Consider the following 26,641-nt stretch of genomic DNA (forward strand, 5'->3'; position numbering starts at 1 on the left):
CAGAGAAGCTTCCAACATTGTAAATTGCCCCTCCAATCCTGGCCTTGGTAATGGGCAATGCCCTGCCCTAGTCTTCTCCAGGACACATCTTTCCATTTCTTACCCATTTCTTGAAATGTCCCTTCTGGGTTACCCTCCCTAGAAGGGTTTCTGGCCTCTTGATGCCCCACCTACTTCAAGGACACAGGTCCTTGAGTCGTGAGGCAGCTGCGGAGGGTGACTTTGGACAGGTGTCCCCCGGCACTGTGCCCAAGTCAGGTGGAACTAAGGTGAGGACTGTGCCTGCTCTGAAGGTGACAGTCTCTTTACCCATGACCAGGGTCTGAGGGTGAGGCCTGGCCATCTGGCCACCTTGGCCATCTCAAGGAGGGCACCATGGGCGCTCCTGGGCAGAGGCAGTCACTGTGTCACAGCACAATGGCAATGTCACACGTTGGGAAAGAAAAAGAAAGGCAACCACCAGCAAGCAGAGCGGCTGAGGAACAGCTGAGCTGAGTCACTGCAGCCGGGCGGGTGGAGGCGGCTGCAGGGGCGGGGTGGGGGCCTCCTAGGGAGGGAGGAGGAGGGGACACCAGGCCCACCTGGCACCCTCCCCTGGGCTTCTGGAGTGTGGAGGGTCGAGGCATCTACCCTCCCCATCCCGTGCGATGCCCAGGCATTTGAGCTGACCATTAGGACTGTCCAGCCAGCTGGCCTCCAGCTCCATTCCCAGCTCAGCCCACCTGGCCCCCAGGCTTCCACCAGCCACGTTATCTTTCTAAGCCTCAGCCTCCCCCTCTGTCTAGTGGGGTAATGGCTGCCTCCCCTACTCCTGGGCCGATTACTGAAGGCCATGGGGCCAAGTGCTCAGGGTGGCGTCTGACACCCAAGGAGGTGCTGAGTGTGCCCAGTGACTCTGTTCACCATCACTACGAATGAGAAGCCCTAAGGTTTTCCAAAGCAGGATTCTAGGGTTTGCCTAGTGGGCCTCCCTGACTCCTGCCCCTGCCTCTTCCAGTACCCCATGAGTGCATTGCTGAGGCTATTGGTGGTCTTGGGCTGTTTCCTTATTGATTTTCCACACCTCCCAGTGGCTCTGGGGGTCCAGGGTCCAGTAGGCTGCCCCTATCACCTGCCAGGACCCACACTGCATGGTTCCCGCTGCGGCCAGGAGGGGCTGCAGAAGCAGGCACTGAGTCCCACTCTGCAGAGTGGCAGCACCTGGCACACAGCACTTCTAAAACCTCTCTGGGAGCCATAGCAGACGGCGCTGGCATCCTCCTATCCTCACAGGAGGCCCCTCAGATGGCAGGATGCCCCCAGCCTGCTGAAGCTCAGGGTTTAGGAACTGGAAGGCACCCTGAAGACGATCCAAACTTGCTCCCTCAGGCCCTCTGCCCAATGCCCCCAGTGATACCAGGGGAATCCCTGCCTTGGCCAGTGCTTCCAGTCCCCCCTCCCATCGGTGGTTGTGCTGGGATTTCCTGAGCCCCTGGCCCAGGAACCAGCACCACGGGCCTCACCCCAAACCGGGAGCCCATGTGATCCCAGCCCCTCCCTGCCTGCACTCCCCACTCTCCCTTGGCGGGCGCCTGTCTCTCCCGCCCCCACGCTACCGCGGGAAGGGGTTCCTATGGCACCCCTTCCCCCGCACACACTTAGCTCACTGGCAGCCCATCTGCCCCCGACAGTGAGCAGCAGATGCCTTTATGCACAGTGGTGCCTGAAGTGTGGCCCAGCGCCTGCCGGACGAGAGCATGCCAGCCCAGTGCAGGGCTCACGTGACACTAGGCTGGGGCAGGGGCCCCTCACCCAAGGCGAGACCAGGCCATCCAGACAGCCCGCCAGGACCAAGAACCAAGATGTCTGAGCTTGGAATCAGAGTGGCCCTGGAGAGAGTTGCTGGATAGGCAGCTCTCCAGCAGGCTGCTCCCTTGGGAGACAGGTTTCTACAGCTCCCTGACTCCCTGGGGAGGGCCCAAAGTGAAGGGGTTGTGTACCCTACAGACAGACCCCACGGGGCCAGTCACTGCACAAAGCATGTATGAAGGTTTAGGGGAGAGGCTTCAAAGCACCCAGCTCCTGCACGAGTGTAGGACCCTCACCTGGGCCTCATACGGCTCCTCACTCGGTCTGTCTTGGCCCCCTGGCCTCACCCCAGCTCCCTCAGCAAGCTCCTCTCTGTCACCTAAGTTCTTACAACCGACAGGGGCAAGTGGCAGAGCAGGGTCAAGGGACCCTAGAGCTGGGCTTCCTGAGGGGTGGTCACAGTTCCTGGATCCACTGGTCCCCGGACTCACCTGCTGTTTCCAGGATGCATGTGGCCAGTTGGCAAAGAGCCTTGTTTCCATGGCAGCAGCCTCTAGCCCTGGATCCAGTGGGGAAGGGCTGGCTGAGGACCCCAAGAGCTTGGTCTTTACCTCTGCTTTGCCCTCCCCAGCCCAGGGGCAAAGTCTGATAGCCCATGGGTGGCCAGAGGAGCGCTAGAGGGTCAGCCCAGCCGGGGGAGGGAACTGCTGGAGGGCTGCAGTGCCCCATCCACTGAGGTGAGGTGGTACACCCACTCTTCCACCCTCAACAAAAACAGGAAAAGAAATTGGCTAAGTCTGGAGCCCTATGGACTCTGACTTGACATTAGCTAGATTTTCCTGATTCTGGAAAGAATTAGAACATTTCAAGGATCTGCACATGGGGCTGCTAGCTGCCAAGCCCTTATCTTGTTCATGGGCTCGTGCCCAGTGTCCCGTGTGAGACGTGATGGGGAGAGAGGTGAAACTGTCTTAGGCCCGTGTCAGCCAGACTGTCTGAGGCAGAGGGATGGAGAGCTTGGCCTCCGAGAACCCCATTAACTGAGACCCCAGAAGCCACGACAAGCCCTGCAGCACCCCTCTCTCCCCCACCCTCACCCTTTGCTTTTCTCCCCTCCTCCCAGCACCCACACAGTGCAGGCAAGCACAAGCACTGGCACACACGCACGCCCCCGGGCCGCCTCTGCTCCCCTCACATCTTGCGTTTGTTTTGCTTCAGCAGGGCTCGAATGGGGACACGCTGCACTCTCACAATTGGCAGCTTGCTCCGATCCCCCTGTGCCCCCCCATGGAGGTGCCATATGTCAGTGTCATGAATAAGCATGAGGCTCCATGGCTGGGGGGCTGGGAAATGGCAGCTGCCAATCACCAGCTGAGCAGACATGGGGTAGGGGCTACCATGGATTGGGTCACCACTACCAGAGGGGTGGGGCAGGTGGGGGGATGGCATGGGCAGAGGCATGGGAAGAGGGTGGGATCAGAGCATGGTCCCTGGTCCTCACCAGGGGGACACATCTCTAGGTAACCACTATGCTTTCCTGAAAACAAGCAAAACAAGCAAAAAAGGCAGGGTGTGACCATGTGGGGGTGTCCGGAGTCCATGAGCCCTGCCTCTCAGCCTTGTCTCTGCCTGTGGGCCCGCTGGCCAGCTCACACCACCTCCTCCAGAATACCCTCCTCCTGGGCCAAATGCCTCAACCTGTGCCTCTCCCCAGCATGTGCTCCATCCGAGCCTCCCATTAGACAGCGGGGGACCCAGGCTTCACCTGCAGGGAGGAGGATGGAGACAAACTCAGCACCTGCGCTGGGCCAGGCACATCTACACAGGGCCCCTTTCACTTTCACAAAACTCCTGGGAACTGGGATTATTAGCCCCATTTTACAGGTAAGAAAACAGGCTTACAAAAGTTTTAAGCAACTGTCTCCAAGTTTTACGGCTCAAGAGTCAGGTAGCTGAATTCTGCTCAGGTTTGCCAGTACGTTGCCAGAGGCTCCAAGCACTTGGCCCAGGGTGCTGTTCTGTGTCTGCCCTGCCCGGGGTGCCTGCCACCTGACTGCCACCCAGGGCCTGGTCACTCCTCCTTTACCTCCCTGCCCTGCCCTCACCCCTGTAGAGTCTACCATGCCCTGAGGTTGCTCTGATCATGCATCTCGGATCCTGCAGAGGCTACACAAGTCATGGGCACCTGCACATTTGTCCTTTCCTAGCATCGTCCCACCCCCTGACCAGCAGTGACTGATTCAGGCCCGACCTAGCAGGTGGCTGTGGAATGAATGAAGGAATGGACAGAGTCAGGCTGCTAGGTCTGAGTGCACCGGCACGACTGCAGAAGTGTGTCCCGGAGAGATGGAGGCCAGGCCCGGCCCCCCCCACACCCCAGACCCTTTTTCTCATTCCCAGCCCTGCTGGAGGCTGAGGCAGGTGATTGCGTGGCCTGGATGGGATTAACTGCTCTGAGTTAACTGGCTGTCCCTCGTCGCCAGCATGATGAATCCTGCTTGACATTTCCCTAGATAGTTAATTGATACCCAAGTAATTTGTCATGGAGACCTCGTTATATGCCAACTGGGTCCCCTAAGCCGTTAACATCTGGGCCCCAGAAACAAGATTGGCAAGTTAATAATGAAGCCTTAATCATGCTATTCCCTGCTGGCATGGGAAGAGAATTACCCGGAGACAAGATGGGGTGCTGCTGGGAAGAGATGGTGCTTTCTGAGGGGTTTAGGAATGGATGTCCTGAGAGAGCCTGGCATCCCCTTCCCTTGGTTTCTCCAACCAGGTGCACCTTCTTCTGATGACAGTGCTCTCACTGTCCACAGAGGAATGCCCCTCCATGAGGTGGGCTATGGCTGACTCCACTCCCTGGCTCCAGGTTGGACACCTGGTCCCCCCTCCCTTCCAGCCACAGTGATCAAATTAAGCAATGATCACAGTCTATCCAGAACCTAGGCCTGGGGCTTTTAAGTGGAGTCTTTGGGACAGAGGGACACACTTCGCCCGGGAACACTACAGGGGAGAAAGAAAGCCTGGGCTGCTGCCAGCTATCCAGCATCCAGAGGGGAGGCCCCCTGGGTCAAAGGGACAGGGCAGATGTATGTTGCAGCCAGGCCACACATAGCCAGCTCTGCCCTGGAGTGAACTAACAAGCCCCTATTATTAGATTAAGGTGGTTTAAGTTGGGTTTTGTCACATGTAATCCAGAGAGCTCTCAGCTCAAACACCTACAGGCCCTTACTTCAGGATTCAAGCTTGTCTGCAGAGCCCAGGTGAGGTCTGCTCACAAGAGTGAGAAGTCCTGGGCAGGAAGACAGCCCAATGCAGAAAGGCAAGGCCTGGACAGAGGGGATTCCGGTGGAAGAGGAGGAAGCTAGAGTAGAGGCCATCCAGCATCTTGGGCTGGCAGCCCAGGCTGACAGGATGGCATTGAGTTCAGCACCGTGGACAGCAGTGGCTTCCCCCTACACAACACTGAAGGCCCAGAGGAGGAAACAGAGATCTCCCACCCACCTAGGAGACACAGGACAATGAGGTGCATCTTGAGGCTGTGGACAGACTCCTGAAAGATGTCACAGTGTCCTGTGTCTTGAAACAAAGACACTTCTGGGTACTTAAAAATCCCCCTTTCCTGGTCTTGCCAGTTTCTAGGGTGGTGTTAGGGTGGAGTTGTGGTTCTGAAGAAGAAATCAGATAATGCATCCATTATAACAAAGGAGCCAACACAGGAGTGAGATGAGGGTGAGAGAGGTCCCTGGTGCTGGATGTGCATCAGGTACACAAGGCAATTGAGTCAGGTGGGTACAGAAGGAGTGACACGATATTAGTTACGCTTTGGCAGACTAAAATATTATTCAGAACAAAGGTATATTCTCTCATAGTTTCTGAGGGGTAGGGACCTGGAAGCAGATGGGCTAGCTGGTTCTGGCTCAGCGTCTCTTATGAAGTTGTAGTCAAGACGATGGCCAGGGCCAGGGGCACCTGAAGGCTTGATAAGGGCTGGGGGGTGTACTCCCAAGATGGCACCCTTATATGGTGACTGGCAGGTGGGATCAGTTCTCTGCCACGTGGACTTCACAGAGCAGTTTATAACACGGCAGCTCACCTCTCAAAGTGAATAATGAGCGGGAAAAGGGAGGGTGGGGACACCATCAAGAAAAAAGTCCCAGTGTGTTTTAGGCCTATCATCAGAAGTGACACACCTTCACTTCTGCACCTTCATACAAGTCACACAGATGGACCTAGTTCAATGTGGCCAGGGGGTTATATCAGCCCTAAGAGGCCATCTTGGAAGCTGACTACCACAGGCTCCAAGAAAAAAAATAAATTCAAGATGGCCTGATGCTTTTAATGTACCAAAAAGGGATTTATATTTCTATTGCAGAGTTTGAGAATAACTAATGGATACACAGAAAATAACCAAGCCAAAAACATAAGGAAATTATCAAGTGCAGGAAAAACAAGAGGTTGTACAAAAATGGAGATGTAACTATATTACATTACTCAGCTATGAATAGTATGTGCCAAGAAAGAATAATGCAGACATTGAATTCTGATTCAGTGAAAATGAGAAGATGAAGGAAAGTGTGTGGGGGGCTATGTGAGAGGAAACAAACTCTCAACTCCCATAGCAGGAAATCAATGGATAATTTCAAACTCTAGGGGAAAAAAGGAAGAGAAAAAAAAAAAAAGAAAGGCAACATTAGAATGGAATTTAGAAGTAAATATGAAAAAAACAACCCCCACACCAAAAAAAAAAAAAAAAGAGAGAGAAAAAAAAAAAAACCTAAAAACTGAAATAACAAAACTTTGCATTTGAGCAGGGGAAGTCAAGAAAGGAGAGGAGTGGGTGGGTTAGGATCTACTGGATTTTCATTACTGTTTGACTATTTAAACTATGCATATTTAAAACCCTGGTTTAAAAAAAACACACGCAACAAAACACCAAAACACCAGTGCACTTTAAGTAACTAAAAGACAAAAATACCCCAGCCTGCTCTCCACTCCCAGCTCTCCATTGGGCACTTGCAGCCCTGAGAAAGGGCCTAGGGAGCTGTCTCTTCTTCCTGGAAAGAACCCCTGACCCACACCCCATGTGCTGCAGTCCTCCCCTGCTCCACCATGAGCCTCTAGCGGTCTCCCCAGTCTCTGAGTTAATCCAGGTTGGCTTACCTGTCTGTCTTGGGACTGCATTCTTCCTCCACTAGCCTGCCTCCCACCTTCCCTGCCCCCTTCCCAGGTCTTCTGCTGGTTGGGTGGAGAGGAATCAGATTGGGGGGCACCCAGCCCTGTCCACAAGCAACAACTGTGCCCCTGGCCCTTACTTCCTGCATTCCCTACCCTGCCCCCAGGGCTGCCCATCATGGTAGGAAACCCAGAAGTTGCTCCTGTTTCCCAGGGAGGTGAAATGGGGACAGTGGGCTGTGCTCCATCACTTCCATGACACCTCTCCTAATTACCCAGTGTACTATTCATTTGGATGTCAGCGCTGCCGCATGCCTGTGCCTTTAATTAATAATTTGGTAAAACTCCACGCAGAGCCTCGCCAGGGCAGTGCAACAGGGACTGCTGGGGCTGGGCCAAACCTGCAGTGGGTGGGCCAGGCTGATGAGGAACCCCCACCTCCCCCAACCCAGCAAGTGCAGAGGCCTTAGGCTGGAACCCAGGGCCCTGCTTCCTTGTCCCCAGGTGTCCCCATCAGACCACAGAGCCCCAGGTGAAGCCCCTTAGGGAACCCTTCCAGGGGAGGAAAGCAGACCTCAAGGGCTGTGTGTGTACCAGTGACTGGGGTCTAAGTTGGGGGATTGGCTCCCCTGCAGCCCAGACTGACCCTTGAGCCCTGGAGGGCTGAGACCCTAGGAGTGGGGAGGAGGTGTGATCAAAGGGGCCAAGGAGCCTGGCTCAGACACAAGCTCAAACAGGTCAATACCTGTGATCAGAAAGTAAAGGCACAGGGGAGGGATCCTTGGGACAGCTAGGAACATGGCCAGGCCTCCTCCCTGTGGCCTGGCCTTGACCCGATCATAAAGAACTCCCAGGCCTGGGTGTCCTCTGTTCCTGACTGCTCCAAAAGTAGGGAGGGTGGGCAGACTAGGGTCCTGGAGGCAGGTGCCATGAGGACCCTGGATGTGACCTGGAATGGCCAGGCCTGCCCACAAGCTTGTGGTAGCCTCCAGGCTCAGCCCCTGGGGACCTGGGAAAGAGGCACAGAGGCTGCTGGGCTAACAGGAAGATCTATTTGAATCTGATTTGAATTATTGAGTGTTTCGAGACTTATTCTTGGTTCTGGGGCAGGCTGTGGTCTGTGAAGATGGATATCATCTCGGCCCTATTTTTAAGGCTCTGTGGGAAGGAGCCCAGACGCCACGGCACTTAAGGCTCCTGTGCAGCCTTCTGCAGGGCAGAGCCCCTGGGGGCAGGGGGAGAGGCAGGCAGGACATGCCACCCCCAAGCCCCCGCCCCATTCCCACTGCTTTCCTGCTCTCCCATGAATGACCCCAGCCAGCAGGCCCTCAGGCTCCACGTTGGCCCCCTTCAGTTGCTTCAGTGCTACCCCCATCTTTCCAACCCCTCCACATGAACCCCCAGCCTGGCCTACCCCTCCGAGATGCTCAGGGCTATATCCACACCCACCACCCTGGCGTGAGCCAGGGATCCCAGCAAGCTGCTGACATGTTCTCTCTCTTCCTCTCATCTCTGATATGGCCTTGGTGTGGCCAGGAGACAGGACCAAGGGACCAATGGGTCCGAGCACTGCTACAGATTCTCTTCCTCCAGGCTGTACCTGAAGCTAGTCTCTTTAAAGTTCAGATGCCCACCCCACCCCCACCTCCACCCATAAGCCTTCCATGACAGGCTTAAGCCCCCACTTAGCCCACCCAATCTCTGCTATCCTTCAACTGCTTTGCCTGGAACCTCTGAGGTCAGGCCAGGATTTAGGTGGGGCCATAAATAGATTCTGATGGGGTGGGATTTATAGTCTTTGGGGCTTGTGGGAAGAGATGAAAGCCCTTGAAAGCAGAGCTAGGTTGAGTCCTGACTGTCTGAATCTTGCAGTGGACCCTGCCCTCCCACTCCTCACTCAAGCCGGGGCACTACAGAGGCATTGTGAGGGTGGGGAGAGCAGTCCTTAGAAAAACCACTCACTGCCAGACTGACTCAAACTGCTAAAATCGGTAAACAAAGTGGAAATACTACTAACTTTATAGAAATAGAAAATTTCACAAACAATTGTATGCCACCAACACACTAGACAATCGGGATGAAATGGACAAATTCCTAGAAACACACAAACTATCAAGTGATTCAAGAACAGAAAATTTTCATAGACCGATAACAAAGAGATTGAATCAGTAATCAAAATCCTACCAACAAAGACAAGCGCAGGGCCAGATGGCTTCACTGTGATTTTACCAAAGGTTTAACAAGAACCAACACCAATCCTTCTCAGACTCTTCCAAAGAAGAAAAGAGGAGGGAGCACTTCCTAACTATTCTGTGAAGCCAGTATTACCCTCATATCAAAGCCAGACAAAGACATCACAAGATGAGAAAACTACAGACCAGTATCCCTTATGAATATAGATATAAAAGCCCTCAACAAAATACTAGCAAATCAAATTCAGCAGCATAGTAAAAGGATTATACACTATGACCAAGAGGGATTTATTCCAAGATAAAATGCAAGAGTGGCTCAAAATATTAAAGTCAATCAATCTAATACATCACATTAACAGAATGAAGGAAAATGATCATTTCAAAGGTGCAGAAAAAACGTTTGATAAATCCAACAACCTTTCATGATAAAAACACAGAGAAACTAGGAATAGAAGGAACTTTCTCAAGCTGATAAAGGTTGAAAAACCCACAGCTAACATCATACTCTGTGGTGAAAGATTGAAAGCTTTCCCCCCCAAGATCAGGCACCCGTCTCTCTACCTCTGTAACAGATAGATTCAGATGGGAAAGGAAGAAATAAAACTTTCTCTGTTCGCATAAAACATGATCTTATACATACATACATACATATGCACACACACATTAGTGCTAATAAATGAGTACAGCAAAGTTGTCAGATATAAGATATAAAAATAGTTGTATTTTTATACACTTTCAATGGGCAATTCAAAAATAAAACAGTAGCATCAAAAACAATAAAATACTTAGTAATAAATTTTACCAAAGGAAGGACAAGACATGTTCAAGGAAAATCACAAAACATTGTTAAAAGTAATTAAAGAAGATATAAATAAGTGAAAAGATCCTGAGTTCAGTAACTGGAAGAGGTAATCCTGTTAAGACAGCAGTGCTCTCCAAACTGATCAGTTCAATCACTATCATAATTCTAACTGCCTTTTTTGGTGGTGGGGGGGGACAGAAATGGATAAGCTGGTTCTAAAATTCATATGGAATTACAAAAGACCAAAATATCCATATGCAAAAGTTACCTCAAAATGGGTCAAAGATCCAAATGAAAGTGCTGAAACTACAAAACTCTTGGAGGAAATTTTTGTGACATCAGATTAGGCAATGGTTTCATTGTTATGACACCAAAGCACAAGCAACAAATGAAAAATAGATAAACTGAACTTCATCAAATTTTAAAACCTTCACTCACAGGACGCAATCAAGAAAATGAAAGGCGACATCCCTGGCAGTTCAGTGGTTAAGACTCTGCATTCCAATGCAGGGGCTGTGGGTTTGATCCCTGGTTGATCCCAGGCTGTCCCTGCCTCTGACCACTAATGCCTCAGTGTGGAGCCCGGCTGCTGCTGTACACCCTCCATTCTTCATTCACTGGGAAATGACTGTGCCCCGCCGGCATGGACTCCACATGGATCCTCACACTCAGTCCCCGAACTGGATCAAACAAGTGCCTGGATCATCGCAGGACACAGACCCGAGGCAGGAGGGGCACTGCCAGCACAAGGGAGTCAGAAGCTGCAGGTACAGAGGTGCAAGTTCCAAAGCCACAATATCCCAGAGCCTGGGGTGAGTGGGCAGATGGCCCAGGGCCTGCTAGGAAGGGTGGGGTGAGGTGGGGCTCCCTGTGCACCCCCGGCTGTGATGAGCAGGTATTTTTTCAGTCCCAGGACTGGGTGGACAGTGGAAGTGGAGGTGAGAAGAAAGATGTGCCAGTGTGGACATCTGGGGAGGACTGGAGATCAGAATCTGGGACAGGCCTTCCCGCCTGCAGGAGTCCCCTTGGAGGTGCCTGTGGAACATGCCAGAAGTTGCTTGCCCAGCAGGCCTTTGAATGGAGACCACAAGCATGTGAGTGGCACCCAGCACAGGTGCCACTTGACCCCAGGAGGTCCTCTGTACCCAGAAGCCCCCCACCCTGGAATGGTCCTGTTTCCTACTGCAATATCCTAACAATGGGCTTCAAGAGCAGAGGTTAAGCAGAAGGGGGACAGTACCCTGCAAGCCCCAAACAGCTGGATGCCTTGCTCATTTGTCCCCTTTGCTTCTCCTAGGAGCCCAGGCCTGGAAGAGAGCTCCTTTCTCATCATGAATGAAAGGAGAGACACCAGAGCAGAGAACAGAGGGAGTGCTAAGACCTGAGGCTTCCCTGGGTTTCTGTGCCAGGCTGTCAAATCATGACAAGCAGCTCCTTCTTGAGAGGCAGTATAAATGGCAAGAAAGGCCTTCAGAGATTCTTCACATCTCTCGGCAAAGATCCCAGAGTTCTTAGGGAACCCGGGGGCCTGGGGGTGAGCTGGCAGGTGGAGGACTGGAGGCTGTGGGTGGAGCCCTGGAGGCTGTGGGTGGAGCTGTGTGGCCTTCTGGGATTTAGCTCACACTGAGGGGCATGGCCGGTCAAGGGCCAGAGTCAGGGATGAGGCAGAGCTGCTTCCCAAGGTGGAGATGCCTTTTGAGGCTGGGCTTCTGGGTGAAGAGGCTGGCAGGGCAGAGTGCGTCAAGTTGGCAGGGATGGGGGAGAGCTATTGGCACTTGAACGCAGTGGGCTGCCCACCCTCACAGACCCTGGCCAGGACAACAGATGCCAACATCCACCCCTTCTGGCACCAGTTCCAGCCCTCCGCCTGGCACCCATCCCTTCAGCCTAAACTGTCCCTGTATGTCTCCTCCAAGCTCAGCCTCTTCCAGGCTAAGATGCAGCTCTTCTGCCCTTCTCCTGGCCCTGCATGTGCCAGAAGCAGACAGGCTGGAGACCGGCAGGGCAGCCAGGGGCCAAGCCTAACAGCAGCCACCCCAGTCTAGACCCTCCCTGGGCAAAGCAGGAGTGGCTCAGGTCGGCAGGGAGCTGGGTCCTGGTTTACAAGTGATCATGAAGTGAAAGCAGCATGTACACTCAGAGGAGCAGATGGGCCAGGAGAAGGTGTGGATGTATGCATAGTCTCGTAGCCATAAGCCCACCTGGGCACTTTCAGAACAGAACACAAAAACACCAGAAAACTCCCTGTGAACCTTGAATCCTTTCCTGTGCTCCTGGGAAATTAATGTCACGGGTTCTCTGGATCTGGTGCCCTGCCATGTGAGCTGTATTCCACTGAGCTTGCTCTGGGCCCCTAGGCCCCATGACTGCAGAACGGGAAGGTGGCCACCCCAGTTCATCTGAGAATGGCTCTACCTGCTGCGTCCCCATGTCCTTGGGCATGGGTGCCCTACTTGTTCTGTAGGCCATTCCCTCAGTCCCCAAAGATGAGTTGGAGCAGAAAGCCCAGCAGTCTACCTGGCATCTAGCTCAGTGCCACCCCCAGCCCTTGCTCTACTGCCTCTGGGCTCCTGGGCCTAGGGGCTTCAGTTCTGGGCTTCAAGGAGCCCATCCTTACCTGCAGGCTCTTCTGAGACTCCTTGGGGGCACGCCTTTGGCCTTTGTGCCTCCTTGCTCCTGGTAATGACATCAAGAAATGACAGCATCAAACACCAGAGCCCTCCTCACTTACCAGATGGTCTCTGGAAGCTGAGCCAACCTGGATCCTTAGGGGCTTGAGGACCCAGGTCAGAGGGCAAGGCAGATCCTGATGGCCAACCCCTACCACTGGGAGAGTTCAGGGGTCCCCCCTAGTCCTCAAAGCAGCTTAGCCAAGTGCAGGCCAGGAGGGGAAGGGAACACAGAGGAAACGCTGTGCTTGCCAAGGGCTCCGAGCAGGAGAGGACAGGCCTGACATGGGAGCTGCCGGCTGCCACCTCACTGCCTCAGTTTCCTCATCTGCGAAGTGAGCACAGTGCTTGTCTTATGGAAGTGCTGTCAGGATTAAGCAAGCAGCTCCTGCACACACAGAGCACGATGAGAATTAATGTGTACCACACAGGTGAGGGAACAGGCCTGGAGAGAGCAAATGACACAGCTGGTGCAGAACCAGGTTGTGAGCTGAGACCATCTGACTCCCTTGCCCTTTCTGTGGAACCCAAGGGCCTCACAAATGGACCAAGGTAAGCTGGGGGCTGCCAGGGTGGGAGGTAAGCAGTGGACTATGAGGGTTTCTGGAGAGTTCGCACTGAACATGGAGTCCACACTGGTGCCCAGCATTCTCTCCTGTCCCCTCAGGAACTTTGCGTCTGCTGCCTGGCCCTGCATGTCTGGCCTGAGCTGCAGCATCACAACTGAGAGAGGCCCAGCCACCAGAAATGGCCCCACGTGGGCATGACCCAGCCAGCCCAGCACTCACCTCCCCGACTGCGGGGCAGGGACCCCTTGGACTTCCTGGGTCCTGCGGATGTAGTCTCGGGAGCGGATGTCAGCCTGGGGAGGAGGGCTAGAGTGAGAGGCGGTAGCTGGGGTCCCATGCTGGCCTCTGGACCAGTCCTCACCTAGAAGGGTGGCCTCTCCTGGGAAAGCCCACAGGGGCCTGACCTTCAGGACAAGAAGCAGCAGCCCCATCATGTGTGGGTGCCAGGATGCCCAGGCCCTCTGGTCAAGGTGCTTGATGGCCTAAGGGAACCGGCTGGGTGCCCCACTCCTGTTTCAGCTGGCTTTCAGTGGGCTTATAGCTTGTGCTTCCCTGTATGTTTTGCTTGAGCTGATGTTTTTCCTGCTAAAACTCTCTTCTCTGAAGGTTATCCTCAGCCCAGCTTGTCTGTCCCCACTTTTGGTTCATCTGGCTCTCTAGGTAGCGTTGGAGAAGGAAATGGCCACTCCAGTATTGTTGCCTAGAGAATTCCATGGACTGACACTACAGTCCATGGGTTGCATAGAGTCAGACACGACTAAGCGACTAATGCTTAATGCTGGGTAGTGTTAGCTGTTAACTCTGTCTGTGGGGAAGTGTCTGGAAAGTTCTGCAGAGTCACCAGAATCAAAGGGGGCTTGTGGGCCACAGGCTGGTATCAGACACATCCTGGAGAGAAGCGATCAATTCTGAGAGGGGCCCCCAGAAACCTTCCACTTGGGTTCTCCCACTGGCTGACCCCCTTCCAGGGGGCCTGGCCTCAGGGAGGCCCCTGATCCCACCTCCAATGGGCTTAGCCCCACTTTGGGCCACAAGACTAAAGGACACAACAGCTAATCCTCCTGACTGCTTCTATTTCAGAGTGAACGGGCAAGTGGGCAGGGTGGGCAGCAGGGTATCCAGGTGGGAAAGGCCCTGGAGACGTGAGGCAGTACCACCTCCCTTCCCCTAAAGCAGCCTGGCCTGGCCGGGGGACAAAGGGCCTGTGACCAACGGAGCCGGCCTTAAACCCCTCTCTCAGCTTCTCCTCTGAGCTTCCAGAATTAAGTCAGGAGGGCAAAAGGTACACAGGTGAGTGGGCCCAGGAAGAAGATAGATCAAGAGATGGCCAGTGCCACTGGAAGGAACCCCACCCCCTTTCCTGGAAGCAACAGGGTGGGTGGGCTCCTGGATGCAGATGTTTGATTTTTCTCAAGAGTACACACACAGTGTTGCCCACCTCTGAGGGGCTGATGGCACTTTATGGGGTATCCCCCCACCTGCAAGGACACAGTGATCATCCACTCTGGGGCAAGGAGAGAGGTGGACAGACAAAGACCTGCCCATAGTACCAGCTCAGTGGAGTCTCTGGTTCTGAGAGCCTGGGAAGAAATCTTCTGTCCTCGTTCCCAGCCCCACTCCTGCCCCAACCTCTGCCGACAAGGTTGCACAGGTGGGTGGGAATGGGACAGGAAAGGTTTTCTGGGACCAGGACACATGCCACAAGCTTGAGAACCTATGCATTTACAAACCCTGTGTGGGGAGGGAGGGAGTGAGGCTGAGGCTGTGGGCTCAACATGTCTACCTGAAGTCACCCTAGGAGCCTAGGCTCTGTGGAGCCCTTGGAGCTGCCGGCGTGAGCTTCAACAGTCGTGTGCATGCTACTGCTGCCACCTGGAGGCTACCCTGTACACCACCAGCCGGGAAGCCCCAAACCCCAGGCTCTCGGGGTATGCAAAGCAGCTGGTGCTGAGCTGAGAGACTGGGTGGGCCCTCGGCCAGGTTGCCTCCAGCTGATGCAGCACAGGCCACAGACCTTGCTGGGAAGGCAAATCTGACAGAGTTCCCTCCCAAATCACACCCAAAGCCCTGTGGTAAACCTGAAGACCTGCCGCAACGCGCACCGGCTTCCACCTGCTCCCCCAGGCCAGGGCTCCTGCCATACATTCCCCTTAGTTTCTGGGCATCAAACTCCTTCCTGCCCTACAGTCTTTGTAAATGCTGATCCTCGGGCCTGGACTGCCCTTGCCCTTCCTCTTCCAGCAGGCCTCTCCCTGAAGGCAGCTTCCCACAGATCTTCGACTCACGGGCTTCCAGGAACTTGTACCCGCTGGGTACCTCCTTGTGGCCAAGACAGCAAGGTGGCCCAAGGGCATCTTGCATAAGGTTCTATCTCCTGCACAGCAGACCAAGCTTTTTCTTGGCTGGGCCAACTTGTCCATGAGAATTCTGATCCTCTTTGGCCTCGAGTTGGCGCTACGTGCCTGGTGTGGCCTGATTGGCATTTCTGGCACCAGTCTTCCTCAGCTGTGCCCAGTGGCCCTGCAGGGGCCCCCCAGCCGAGGACAGCTGCTCCCTCCCAGGCCAGCTGGGCAGCTTGGGCCCTCAGGCGGCTGGCATTTGAGCTGACATCAGCTGATTCACCCAGTGACCCAGGGTGCAGGAGGCTGAGAAGCTGAACACAGGGCCAGGCAGGGCAGGGCTCCAGGATGAGTCCTGGGAACTCTGTACCTTCCAGGCCCCTCTCCTCCCCTCCAGGGCCCAATGTGACCCAAACAGACTCTCCCACAGGTGCCTGTGGCAAGCTCTTAAGCCCAAGGGCACAGGAAAAGTAGGTGCTATGCGCTAGCCCACCCACCTGGCAGCCCACTCACCTGGCGCACGGGCTCCGGGATCCGAAACTTGCAGCAGCTGTGGGTCAGGCGCACAGCTGCCTCCAGGCTTATCTTGTGGCCCACAGAGACATAGAGGGGCTTGGTGCTGTGGTCGTGGCTCCTCAGGGCCTGTGACAGAGAGGGTAAGGTCAGGGTGCTGGGCAAGCTTTGTGGGTGAGAGGACTGACACATCTCAGCTGGCGGGCAGGGGCTTGGGGGACTGGTGGCACCTTCAGGGCACCTTCCTGCTGCTTGTCTTGGGGATAGGATAGGGCCAGTGAGGACACAGAGGCCTCCTCAGCACAGTTTTGGAGAGGAGGAAGTAAAGATGCAGGGTCAGCCAGAGTGGCAAGGTCTGGGGTACACACATTACACGGTGCTAACCCAGGGCCCAGCTGAGGGGTCTGCCTCAGCAGGGCAGAGACCCCTGGCCACTTACCCTGCCCAGGACGGTCCCAGAGCCTCCCATCAGAGGAAATGAGTCTCCTCCAGCCTTTAGGAGCTGTATCTGGAAAACAGAGGAAAAAAAAAAACAAACTTGGAGAATACCTTTTTCGGTGAAGGGCTGAAGGCAAGCCTGCTCATTTTCAAACCATGAGCAGTTGCTGAGCAAGGAGATGGAACGGCCCATCCCGTGAGTGGGTCCTGCTTCCAGGCACCACCTACAGCACTGTCCCACCCTGACAAGATGCTCTCCTCTCAACCCTGCAGCAGAGACGGGGCAGTAGCCCACCCACTGCTGGGGGTGAGGAAGCACCAGGATGGTGTACACACAGGGCCACAACCTGCTCGAGGCTGCTTATTTCCTGCTGCTTTCTCTCCTGCTACAAATTTGAGCACTTCTCATTCAATCTGACAAACTTTCTCAGGTGGTAGGGATTGGCTCGCTGAGTGGGTCAGGAACCCCTGTCAACTCAACACACACATGCTCCACTCAGGCATGGGGAGCTGGAAGGATAGGACAGACACAATTGATCCCTGCTCCCAGTCGGCTGTCCAGGTGGGTGAGCCATGCATGTCATTGTCCCCCTCTGGAAAGGGTCCCAGAGGACGGGATGCCCCAGGCAGGTAGGTGCCCCAGTTCCACGTGGGAGGAAAAGCACGGAACGTTGCACAGGGCCCGAATGCCCAGTACCTACAGGCTTTGCTCCCAGTGGGCGCCACAGCAGCACGCAGGTCAAGGTGGACAGAGCAGGACAGGCAAACGTGTGCCCAGAGGCTAGGAGAGGAGTTCCAGGTCTCCAGAGATGGCCCACCACCCACGAGCAACTCTGGTCTCCTCATTCTGGCTAGTGACCCAGGATGGGAAGAGAGTGTCTCAGTGGAGCTGGCTCACAGCAGGGCAGTCTGTGTCCCGCGCCACACAGGCCCCCTCACCTTCTCCTTGTGCAGAGCATTGTTCTCGAGCCCGTCCACCTGCAGGAGTTTCTTGGCCACCCCGATGCAAGGCAGGTCTGTGAGGACACCAAGGTGGCAGGCCACCCCAAAACCTGCAGGGGCAAAGGAAGATGAGGCTGGGGCAGTGAGCCCAGCAGTCAGGAATCAGGGTGGGGGACACACTAGAGCCTCACCGAGCTTCCCATCAGTGGAGGCCTGTTGGTGGGCAAGGACTGGGGGTACAGGCCTCAGAGCCCCACCTTGACCTTGAATCTGGCCCTCTTCCCCAACTTCCCAGCTGGCAGGCTGGATGGATGCCTCCCTCCATCTGACTAGATTAGGAGCCTAATTACAATTAACATGCTCACACATTTCACTAGCTTCTCCTTTCATTTTCTGGCACCTTCCATCCTCCCCTCCGTTTGTGGCTACCTTCAGGCCTCTGGGTCTCTGCCCTAACTGCCCCAGCTCTCTGGGGTTCCTGCCAGGAGGCCAGGGTAACAGTGACTGGGGTCAAGGCCCAGGGCTGGCCTGCTGGTCCTGCACTAGCATCCAGGGTGGCTCTGGGCCCACAGGCTCCCAGGGCAGGGACTGAAAACACAATGCCAACCCTCCTCGACTCCCTCTGCTGCCTGACCTCCAGCTTTATATCTGAGGGTATGACAGCCCCTTCCCCTTGGTGGTTTTCTCCTGGGTCAAAGTTCCCCTGTGTCGGTGGGGCACATGTGTCCGTTCCTGCTTGGTTCAGGCAAGGGTCTGCCTAGGACACAGGGCAGGTCGCCAGTGGGACAGGCTAGCTGAGCCCCAAGTGGTAAAAGTGAAAGTGTTAGTCGCTCAGTTGTGTCTGACTCTTTGCAACTTCATGGACTGCAGCCCGCCAGGCTCCTCAGTCCATGGAATTCTCCAGGCAAGAATACTGGTGTGGGTTGACATTCCCTTCTCTAGGAGATCTTCCCAACCCAGAGATCAAACCCAGGTCTCCTGCACTGCAGGCAGATTCTTCACCACCTGAGCCACCAAGGAAGCCCCAGCTGAGCTCAAGGTCTACAACTTTTGGTAGCACTGTGTCCAAACTGGGTGGTGGTGCCTGAGCTGGGCCAGCACATGTAGTGGAGACAAGCAGGAAAGAGGTAGGGGTGGAGAGAAGCAGGGGCTCTTTACTAGGGGGTCTTGACAAGGAAAGCAAAACCAGGAGTTGCAGGGCCAGGCTAGGGAGCAGAGGGCCCATGGCCTGGTGCAGGCGACTGCCCCCTTTAGGTCCCTCTCCTACAACCCTCCTGGGCCGTCTTGGGAGCAGGATTACCTCGGTGGTGCAGCACCCCATTTCCATCCACAAAAAGGACCTGGAAGAGCCACAGGGGAAAGTCAGAGTCAGCTGAAGCACCTCACGTCCATCAGGCCAGGGCATCCCAGAGCAAGAGGAGGGACCCAGTTCTTTGGGTCTTATCCCTCTTGAGGCAAAAGTACTCCTCCAGGAAGTTCATGGAACCTCTCCCTGCAATGGGGCAAGGCCTGAGGAGGGCCTTCCCTCCAGCCCAGTGAGGTACTTACCTGGGGCATGAGGCAGGGTTCCCTCTGCCGAAGCTGCTGCACTGCGTCCACCAGGAAAGGCAACTCTCGGAAGGCCAGGAAGCCCGAAACATAGGGGGCTGTCAGGGTCACCATTCGGCAGTCCTCATACAGCACCTGCCACCAGGCACCTGGTCACCAGGCACCCGGTCACCAGGCATGCTCGGCCCCAGGCACCTCCCCCTGCCCGCCCTCAGCCCTCATCTGTCAATCCTTATCACTCCATCTCCCAGGCGCACCCCCAAGTCCCCCCTTCCCTTCCTCAGTATCTAGGGACACAGGTGGGTTGTGGGGATTCAAATGCTGCCATTTCAAAGGCACTGGCCACACCTGGTCTGTACCAGGCCCTCCTCAGGCTGCCTCCTTTGTTAAGTCAGAGCTGCTGTCTTCCTGCTCACCCTGCTGCCAGCCCGTCTGGAGGCTCACAGAAGACCAAGCACAAGAAGAACCTGTGAATAAGGATGCCAGCGGCTCCTGAGATGGTGCCTCGGGGAAGAAAAGGCCAGGTCTTCATAGAAGCTACACAGCAAGAAGGGCAACTCTTGCTTTATGAAAAGAGAGTGCAAATATTTCAGACAAAGGACAGGCATGATCTGAGAGGCAGTCTGGAAGAGAACTAGATCCTTAGAGACTGGAGAGTCCAAAAGGAAAAATTCTGAGGTTGCAAATAACCCCAGAGAGAGAAAGGGGGTTACCCCCGGAGATGTGCTAAAAGGCCTGGCTGATGCTGGGAGGAGTAGGGGCCAGAGGTCTGAGGCAGACCTGCTGGGGACCATCCAGTTTTCACATGCTCTGGCAGACTGTTCTTCAAACTCAAAGTCCTACCACAGCATGGAAGAGGGGCTCCTGTTCCCACTTCATTAGAATGGTAAAGGGCCTGCTCAGAGCACAGGATGGCATCCCTAAGTCCTTTAACCTTGAGTTTTCATCAGAGCCAGACCTGCTTGAGGTAGAGAACGTTTCCCACTAAGCACACTTCTCCAGAAACCTCGGATGTCCTGGATTGTTACTAGCCACCCCCACCCTGATCTCTTGGTGACAGCTTTCAAAATCATACTTTCACCTCTCCCTCTAAGCTGGGTCATAACGGCATGTCCAAGTGAAGGGATTACAGCATTAAGGAAGGGCTTGTTCTTCCAATATTTTTATCAGTGATTCACAGGAGACTCATAAAACTGCCAGTGATTTAGACTGGGCAGGGTCCAGGTGGATGACAGACTGGAGAATTCAATTCCCAGTGACCCCAGCAGGCTGGAGTGCTGAACCCCATGCAACAGAATGACTCTTCACAGGGACACAGGGGAAGTGTGGCCTGAGTTCCCGTAGGCTGATGGTGGCTGCTTATGTCTGAATCTCTCTGAATAAGTTCCAGAAACCAGAGATCCACAGAAGAGGAGACAAACCTTCCCTGGCCCCATGCCCACGTAACCAGGAGACGACATAGTACAATCATCAGTGTGCACCTACATGTGGAAATAAACAGCCCAGACTCACAGAGCCAGCTCCAGGCCCCGCACTGGGAAGGCAGGTGGGGATGGGGCAAGGGCAAGGGGTGTGGCAGGGCCTACTGGTTGGGAGCCTGATGGAATGAGATCTGGGGGTCAGCCCTGGCCTTAGGGGACTCAGGGAGAAGACAGTGAAGACAGAAATGTAAGCTCCTTTGGAAACGAGAGTATCAAAGAATCAGAAGACACACTGGCCATCTTTGCTTCAGAAAAGAACACCATTTATTAATATGACTACACGTCACAGTTCAAGACTTAAGAAACCCAACAATCCACCCACACCCCCAGCCCTTGAGTTTCCTCTTTAAATATAACTTACAAGTCAACAGAGAGAGGCTGTACACAAAAACTACAAGAACTCAGAAGGCAATGATCAATGCCTTTGAGCTGATGAAATGCTGCCCCCAATCAGTTGTGCATCAGAGGGAAATTAACAGAGCACAACCTGGCAGAAATAAAAACAGAACCATAAAAAAACCTGGCAAGTTAGAAAACCCAGCATATGTACGATTGAAAAAGAGAAACAAAACTGTGGAGCTGAAATAATAAATAGAACTAACACTTAAAAGCACAATCTAAGAAACGTTCCCAAAATAAAAAGTGATCTGACCCCACACATTGAAAGACCCAACTGGGAACTCGGGGAAACACGTAAGAGCCAACTCAAGATGAATCTTAGTGGAAAAAAAGTAAACAGGCAACATACTGGAACCCCCTCAACAAAAAAAAATCCCCACAGCAATCATCTACTGGCAACAGTAATTATTTAACATAAAATATGTCAAAGTCTTACAGATCAGAGAACACATTTTAGAGATTAAGGACCACTGGGGAAATGTGTTATGGAAGGGGTGATGGAATTATGTATGTGCATTCTAAGGTGTGATGACGACACCGCTGGTATGCAGAAAAATGTCACTCTAGGACAAGTCTGCTGAGCTCTCACAAGCTCTGGGAGACACTCCTGAATCTCAGCATGCACACAGAGAAGACCGCAAAACCAGCTGAATCTTTAGAGGGAATACAGGTGTTCAATGTGTTATTTCAACTTTTCAGTATGTGTGCACATTCTCAAGTTACAAATCTGGGACAGGGAAAAATCAAGTGTGTAGTTAGCACGTGGGCATGATCTGGATGGTCCATAACCTCTGTGAAGATCTGCAAGTTTCAACCTAAGCTAGCATCAGGCTCACCAATGGATGAACCAAACGGCTGAACTGCACCTGAGGTACTCAATTCAGTTCTGGGTGCTGGATATAAAAACGAGCCCTGCTTACTGCAGGCGGGCCAGAGGGCCAGCAGCAAGAGAAGGAGCTGGGAATCACCCCAGTGAGACTCAGAAGAACACACAATGGTCTTCAACTAGGAGGGTTTTCAGAGAAGGGCAGGAAAAGTTTGTCCTGTACTCTGCACCAGAAAGCAGAAAACAAGTAAATTTCAGCTCTATGTGGAAAAGAACATGCTCTTCCAATGATGGAATGGGCTCTGTGTGAGGCCACAATTTGTCAGGCATGATGAGAAGAGTTTCTGGCTGTGTGAATGGCAGAACAGAGACTCTCAGCCTGGGTTTGCTATGGAATCACAGGAAGGATTGTCAAAAAAAAGCAAAAACAGTAAATGGAGAGGGGCCCGGGAATCTTTTTTTTAACAACTTTATTGAGATATAATTTGCTACCATAAAATTACTTGAAGAGTATAATTCAACCATTTCTGGTATTTAGAGAGTCATTCAACCATTGCCATAATCTAATGTTAGAACATTTTAATCTCTCCTAGATAATTCTTATACTCAGTAACAGTTACCCTCCATCTCAATCGCTAGCCCTTGGCAACCACAACACTACTTGCTACAGATTTGCCTACAATACTCTATACAGATCTGCCTACGAAATCTTATTTCTAAACACACTTCCAGGTGATTCTGATTGCACAGAATCATAGACAGGCATTTGGGAGCCACTGGACCAGACTCTTATAAGAGCATTCCTTAGACTAAGCACCCATAGCATAGGATGGCAAGTGCTGACTACATCCAAGTGCTGGGGGTTCTGAAAAAAAATACAGTATAACCCTACTCTTGAGAACCTACAGACGGTGGGAAAAATAACTTCTTTTCTTTGAGATGGGTCGGGAACATCCCCTAGAGAAGGAACTGGCAACCCACTCCACTATTCTTGTCTGGGAAATCCCATGGACAGCGGAACCTGGCAGGCTAGAGTCCATGGGGTTGCAAAGAGGCAGATACGACTTGGCAACTAAACAAGGAGAGACTCTTCAAAATGATTACTGCAATGAAGGGGAGTTGACTACTGTAATAGGGAGAGTGCTCTGCTAATAGGCTGTAAGATCTGAGAGGATCTCTTAAATCAGTAACTTTAATACAGTGTGAGAAGTACTGTAAGAACACATGCAAAACAGAGACCTAGGATAAGAAGATGATTAATTCTGTAGGTAGAGAAAGGTACAGAGCGACAGGAACAACTGAATTGAAAAATGAGAAGCTGTCCTAAGAATTAACAGTAGCTTAGCATTTACTTTTTGAGGGCTTACCACATGCCCGTTATGTTAATTGCTTTCCATGCATGATCTCAATTATTCCTCACCAAACTCTTGAGTCAGGTATTAATATTTTTCTGCTAAATTTTGACTAAAAGCTCTTCGAGTAAAGTGCAAAGACACTGAGGCAGGAAGACGGCAGCTTTGGGAGCAGGCAGAGGAGCACGGAGGGGGAAATGCTGAAGCTCCAGAGCAGAAGTTTCTTTGTCAAGCTCTTCTTCAGCCAAGGCTTTCTGAGCTGTTGACTCCAAAGGAATGGTGGGTGCACTGTTCATTCATTCACATATCTATTTGAGCATCTTCTATGTGCCAGGCATCAAGCTAAGTGCCAAGGCTACAACTGGTGTGCAAGAGAGTACAGTTTCTACTATTGTGGCGTTTACATTCTGGTGCAGGAGACACACAGGCCAATTCTATCCCAGATGATAGAGAGGAATGAGAGGATCCTGGGAGCAACTCCTGGTCTTGTAGGACGAGCTGGGGGGCTTACTGGAGGACCTAAGAGACCAGGAGGAGTTAGCCACATGAAAAATATTCCAGGAGAGGAAACATCACTGCAAAGGTCAGGCAGGCAGATACAGCATGGAGTGCTTGAGGAAGCTGAAGTCCTCCAGAATGGGAAGTGGGTGATGAACGTGGGTGGTGGCCAGAGGTGAACCTATTGTGAGTTACATTAAGCAGGGGTGAGATCATGAAGAGCCTTTATGCCTTGATCAGTTCAGTTCAGTCGCTCAGTCGTGTCCGACTCTGCGACCCCATGAATCGCAGCACACCAGGCCTCCCTGTCCATCACCATCCCCCGGAGTTCACTCAGACTCACATCCATCGAGTCCGTGATGCCATCCAGCCATCTCATCCTCTGTCGTCCCCTTCTTCTCCTGCCCCCAATCCCTCCCAGCATCAGAGTCTTTTCCAATGAGTCAACTCTTCGCATGAGGTGGCCAAAGTACTGGAGCTTCAGCTTTAGCATCATTCCTTCCAAAGAAATCCCAGGGCTGATCTCCTTCAGAATGGACTGGTTGGATCTCCTTGCAGTCCAAGGGACTCTCAAGTCTTCTCCAACACCACAGTTCAAAATGGCAACCACTTCAGTATTCTTGCCTTGAGAACCTCATGAACAGTATGAAAAGGCAAAATGATAGGATACCGAAAGAGGAACTCCCCAGGTCAGTAGGTGCCCAATAAGCTACTGGAGATCAGTGGAGAAATAACTCCAGAAAGAATGAAGGGATGGAGCCAAAGCAAAAACAATACCCAGTCATGGATGTGACTGGTGATAGAAGCAAGATCCGATGCTGTAAAGAACAATATTGCATAGGAACCTGGAATGTCAGGTCCATGAATCAAGGCAAATTGGAAGTGGTCAAACAAGAGATGGCAAGAGTGAATGTCGACATTCTAGGAATCAGCGAAGTAAAATGGATTGGAATGGGTGAATTTAACTCAGATGACCATTATATCTACTACTGCGGGCAGGAATCCCTCAGAAGAAATGGAGTAGCCATCATGGTCAACAACAGTCCAAAATGCAGTACTTGGATGCAATCTCAAAAACGACAGAATGATCTCTGTTCGTCTCCAAGGCAAACCATTTAATATCACCGTAATCCAAGTCTATGCCCCAACCAGTAACGCTGAAGAAACTGAAGTTGAACGGTTTTATGAAGACCTACAAGACCTTTTAGAAATAACACCCAAAAAAGATGTCCTTTTCATTACAGGGGACTGGAATGCAAAAGTAGGAAGTCAAGAAACACCTGGAGTAACAGGCAAATTTGGCCTTGGAATGTGGAATGAAGCAGGGCAAAGACTAATAGAGTTTTGCCAAGAAAATGCACTGGTCATACCAAACATCCTCTTCCAACAACACAAGAGAAGACTCTACACATTGACATCACCAGATGGTCAACACCGAAATCAAATTGATTATATTCTTTACAGCCAAAGATGGAGAAGCTCTATACAGTCAACAGAAACAAGACCAGGAGCTGACTGTGGCTCAGATCATGAACTCCTTATTACCAAATTCAGATTTAAATTGAAGGAAATAGGGAAAACCACTAGACCATTCAGGTATGACCTAAATCAAATCCCTTATGGTTATACAGTAGAAGTGAGAAATAGATTTAAGGGCCTAGATCTGATAGATAGAGCACCTGATGAACTATGGAATGAGGTTCGTGACATTGTACAGGAGACAGGGATCAAGACCATCCCCATGGAAAAGAAATGCAAAAAAGCAAAATGGCTGTCTGGGGAGGCCTTACAAATAGCTGTGAAAAGAAGAGAGGCGAAAAGCAAAGGAGAAAAGGAAAGATATAAGCATCTGAATGCAGAGTTCCAAAGAATAGCAAGAAGAGATAAGAAAGCCTTCTTCAGCGATCAATGCAAAGAAATAGAGGAAAACAACAGAATGGGAAAGACTAGAGATCTCTTTATGCCTTGTTAGTGTTATTTTTATTTACTATGCGATCACAGGATGGGCACTTAAGTGTTTTAACTGGACTAGGTGGTGACTGCTCACATTGCTTTTTAGGAAAACTGCTCTGTTGGCAGCATGGAGAAAGGACCCGGGGAAGATTCCACCTGTCACCTACTTAAGAGGTGACAGTGGTACAGCCAAGAAGGGGCAGCAGCGATAAAGACAAGGGGACAGACTCCAGTGATTTTAGGTGGTGGAAAAAATGTAGTTAGTGTGTGACCAGCTGAGGGGTATGGGAAGACAGAGATTTCCAGCATCTTGGGCAACTTGAGTGTATGTTGCTGTAGGTTCCTGAGATGGGGAGCAAAAGATGACTGCCAAACTTGGAGATATGAGTTAATTTGGATTTAGGTCACAGAATCTAGTCAGTTTTTGTTCCCCTCCTCTTTTCTTCAAAAGCTTTCCAATTTATTAGTTAACTCCCACAAGAGGAGAAGCGGGGTTCTACTCTGGCACTGTTCCCTGTCCAGAGTCCCGCCTCTCTCACTAACGCACACGGGGACGCAGCGGTGCGGCCCCTGGCCAGAGTCCCCTAGGGGTTACCTCAAGTTCTGGGTAGCTGAGCACCACCAGGGAGGCGCAGGCGCTGCCACTGTCGTCTTTCACAAAAGACACGTCCACGCCCCCGACCCTCTGCAGCCCTGAGAAGGCGGGGTCCCGTTGCCAAGCCTCCGTGTCCAGGTCCACAACACGGGCCTTCAACGAGGCTTGCTCCCTGAGAGTAGAAACAGGTCCAGCGGTCCGCCCAGCCCAGAAACCCCGCACCCCGCGGTCCAGCTGCGGCCACCCTCACGTGGATTCCAGGCCCGGGAGTCGAAGCTCTACCAGGGACCCACCTGGTCTGGAAGTCCCTCCCTCCCTTGAGACCCAGACGCGGTCCCGGAAGCTACAGCCCTTTCGCCCGCAAGCCAAAAGCAGGCCCAGGCCCCTGGGGCCCCAAGTTAGGGGTTATGAAGTCGGAGATCCGCGGGGAACCACGTCGCTCCAATCCCCGGACTTTGCGCGTCCCCTGCCTCATTACCGTTTCCAGTCCAACAAGATTTCCTCAGGCGGTTTTCCAGCCGCCTTTCCGGCCATGGCGCTGCCTGGAGCGCGCCCTTCC

At 52.7% G+C, this 26,641-nt stretch overlaps 1 protein-coding gene across 4 annotated transcripts; it reads right to left on the minus strand.

The window, feature by feature from the left end:
- On the minus strand, positions 5,613-26,641 carry ENDOV (endonuclease V). 4 transcript variants are annotated; one of them, XM_005694075.2, is made up of 10 exons: positions 26,561-26,641; positions 26,083-26,254; positions 18,979-19,113; positions 18,731-18,770; positions 17,428-17,540; positions 16,490-16,558; positions 16,051-16,179; positions 13,418-13,491; positions 12,578-12,636; positions 5,613-6,440 (listed from the first exon to the last, which is right to left on the minus strand). In XM_005694075.2, the coding sequence occupies exons 1-10, from the start codon at positions 26,614-26,616 to the stop codon at positions 6,421-6,423; spliced, it is 867 nt and encodes a 288-aa protein (XP_005694132.1). In that variant the 5' UTR covers positions 26,617-26,641; the 3' UTR covers positions 5,613-6,420. The 4 variants fall into 4 exon arrangements, with proteins under 4 accessions (XP_005694132.1, XP_005694131.1, XP_005694130.1 ...); XM_005694074.2 differs by lacking the exon at positions 5,613-6,440 and adding an exon at positions 9,861-10,697; XM_005694073.2 differs by lacking the exon at positions 5,613-6,440 and adding an exon at positions 9,861-10,995.

This window comes from Capra hircus, chromosome 19, assembly GCF_001704415.2.
Source record: "Capra hircus breed San Clemente chromosome 19, ASM170441v1, whole genome shotgun sequence".
Taxonomy (NCBI): Eukaryota; Metazoa; Chordata; class Mammalia; order Artiodactyla; family Bovidae; genus Capra; species Capra hircus.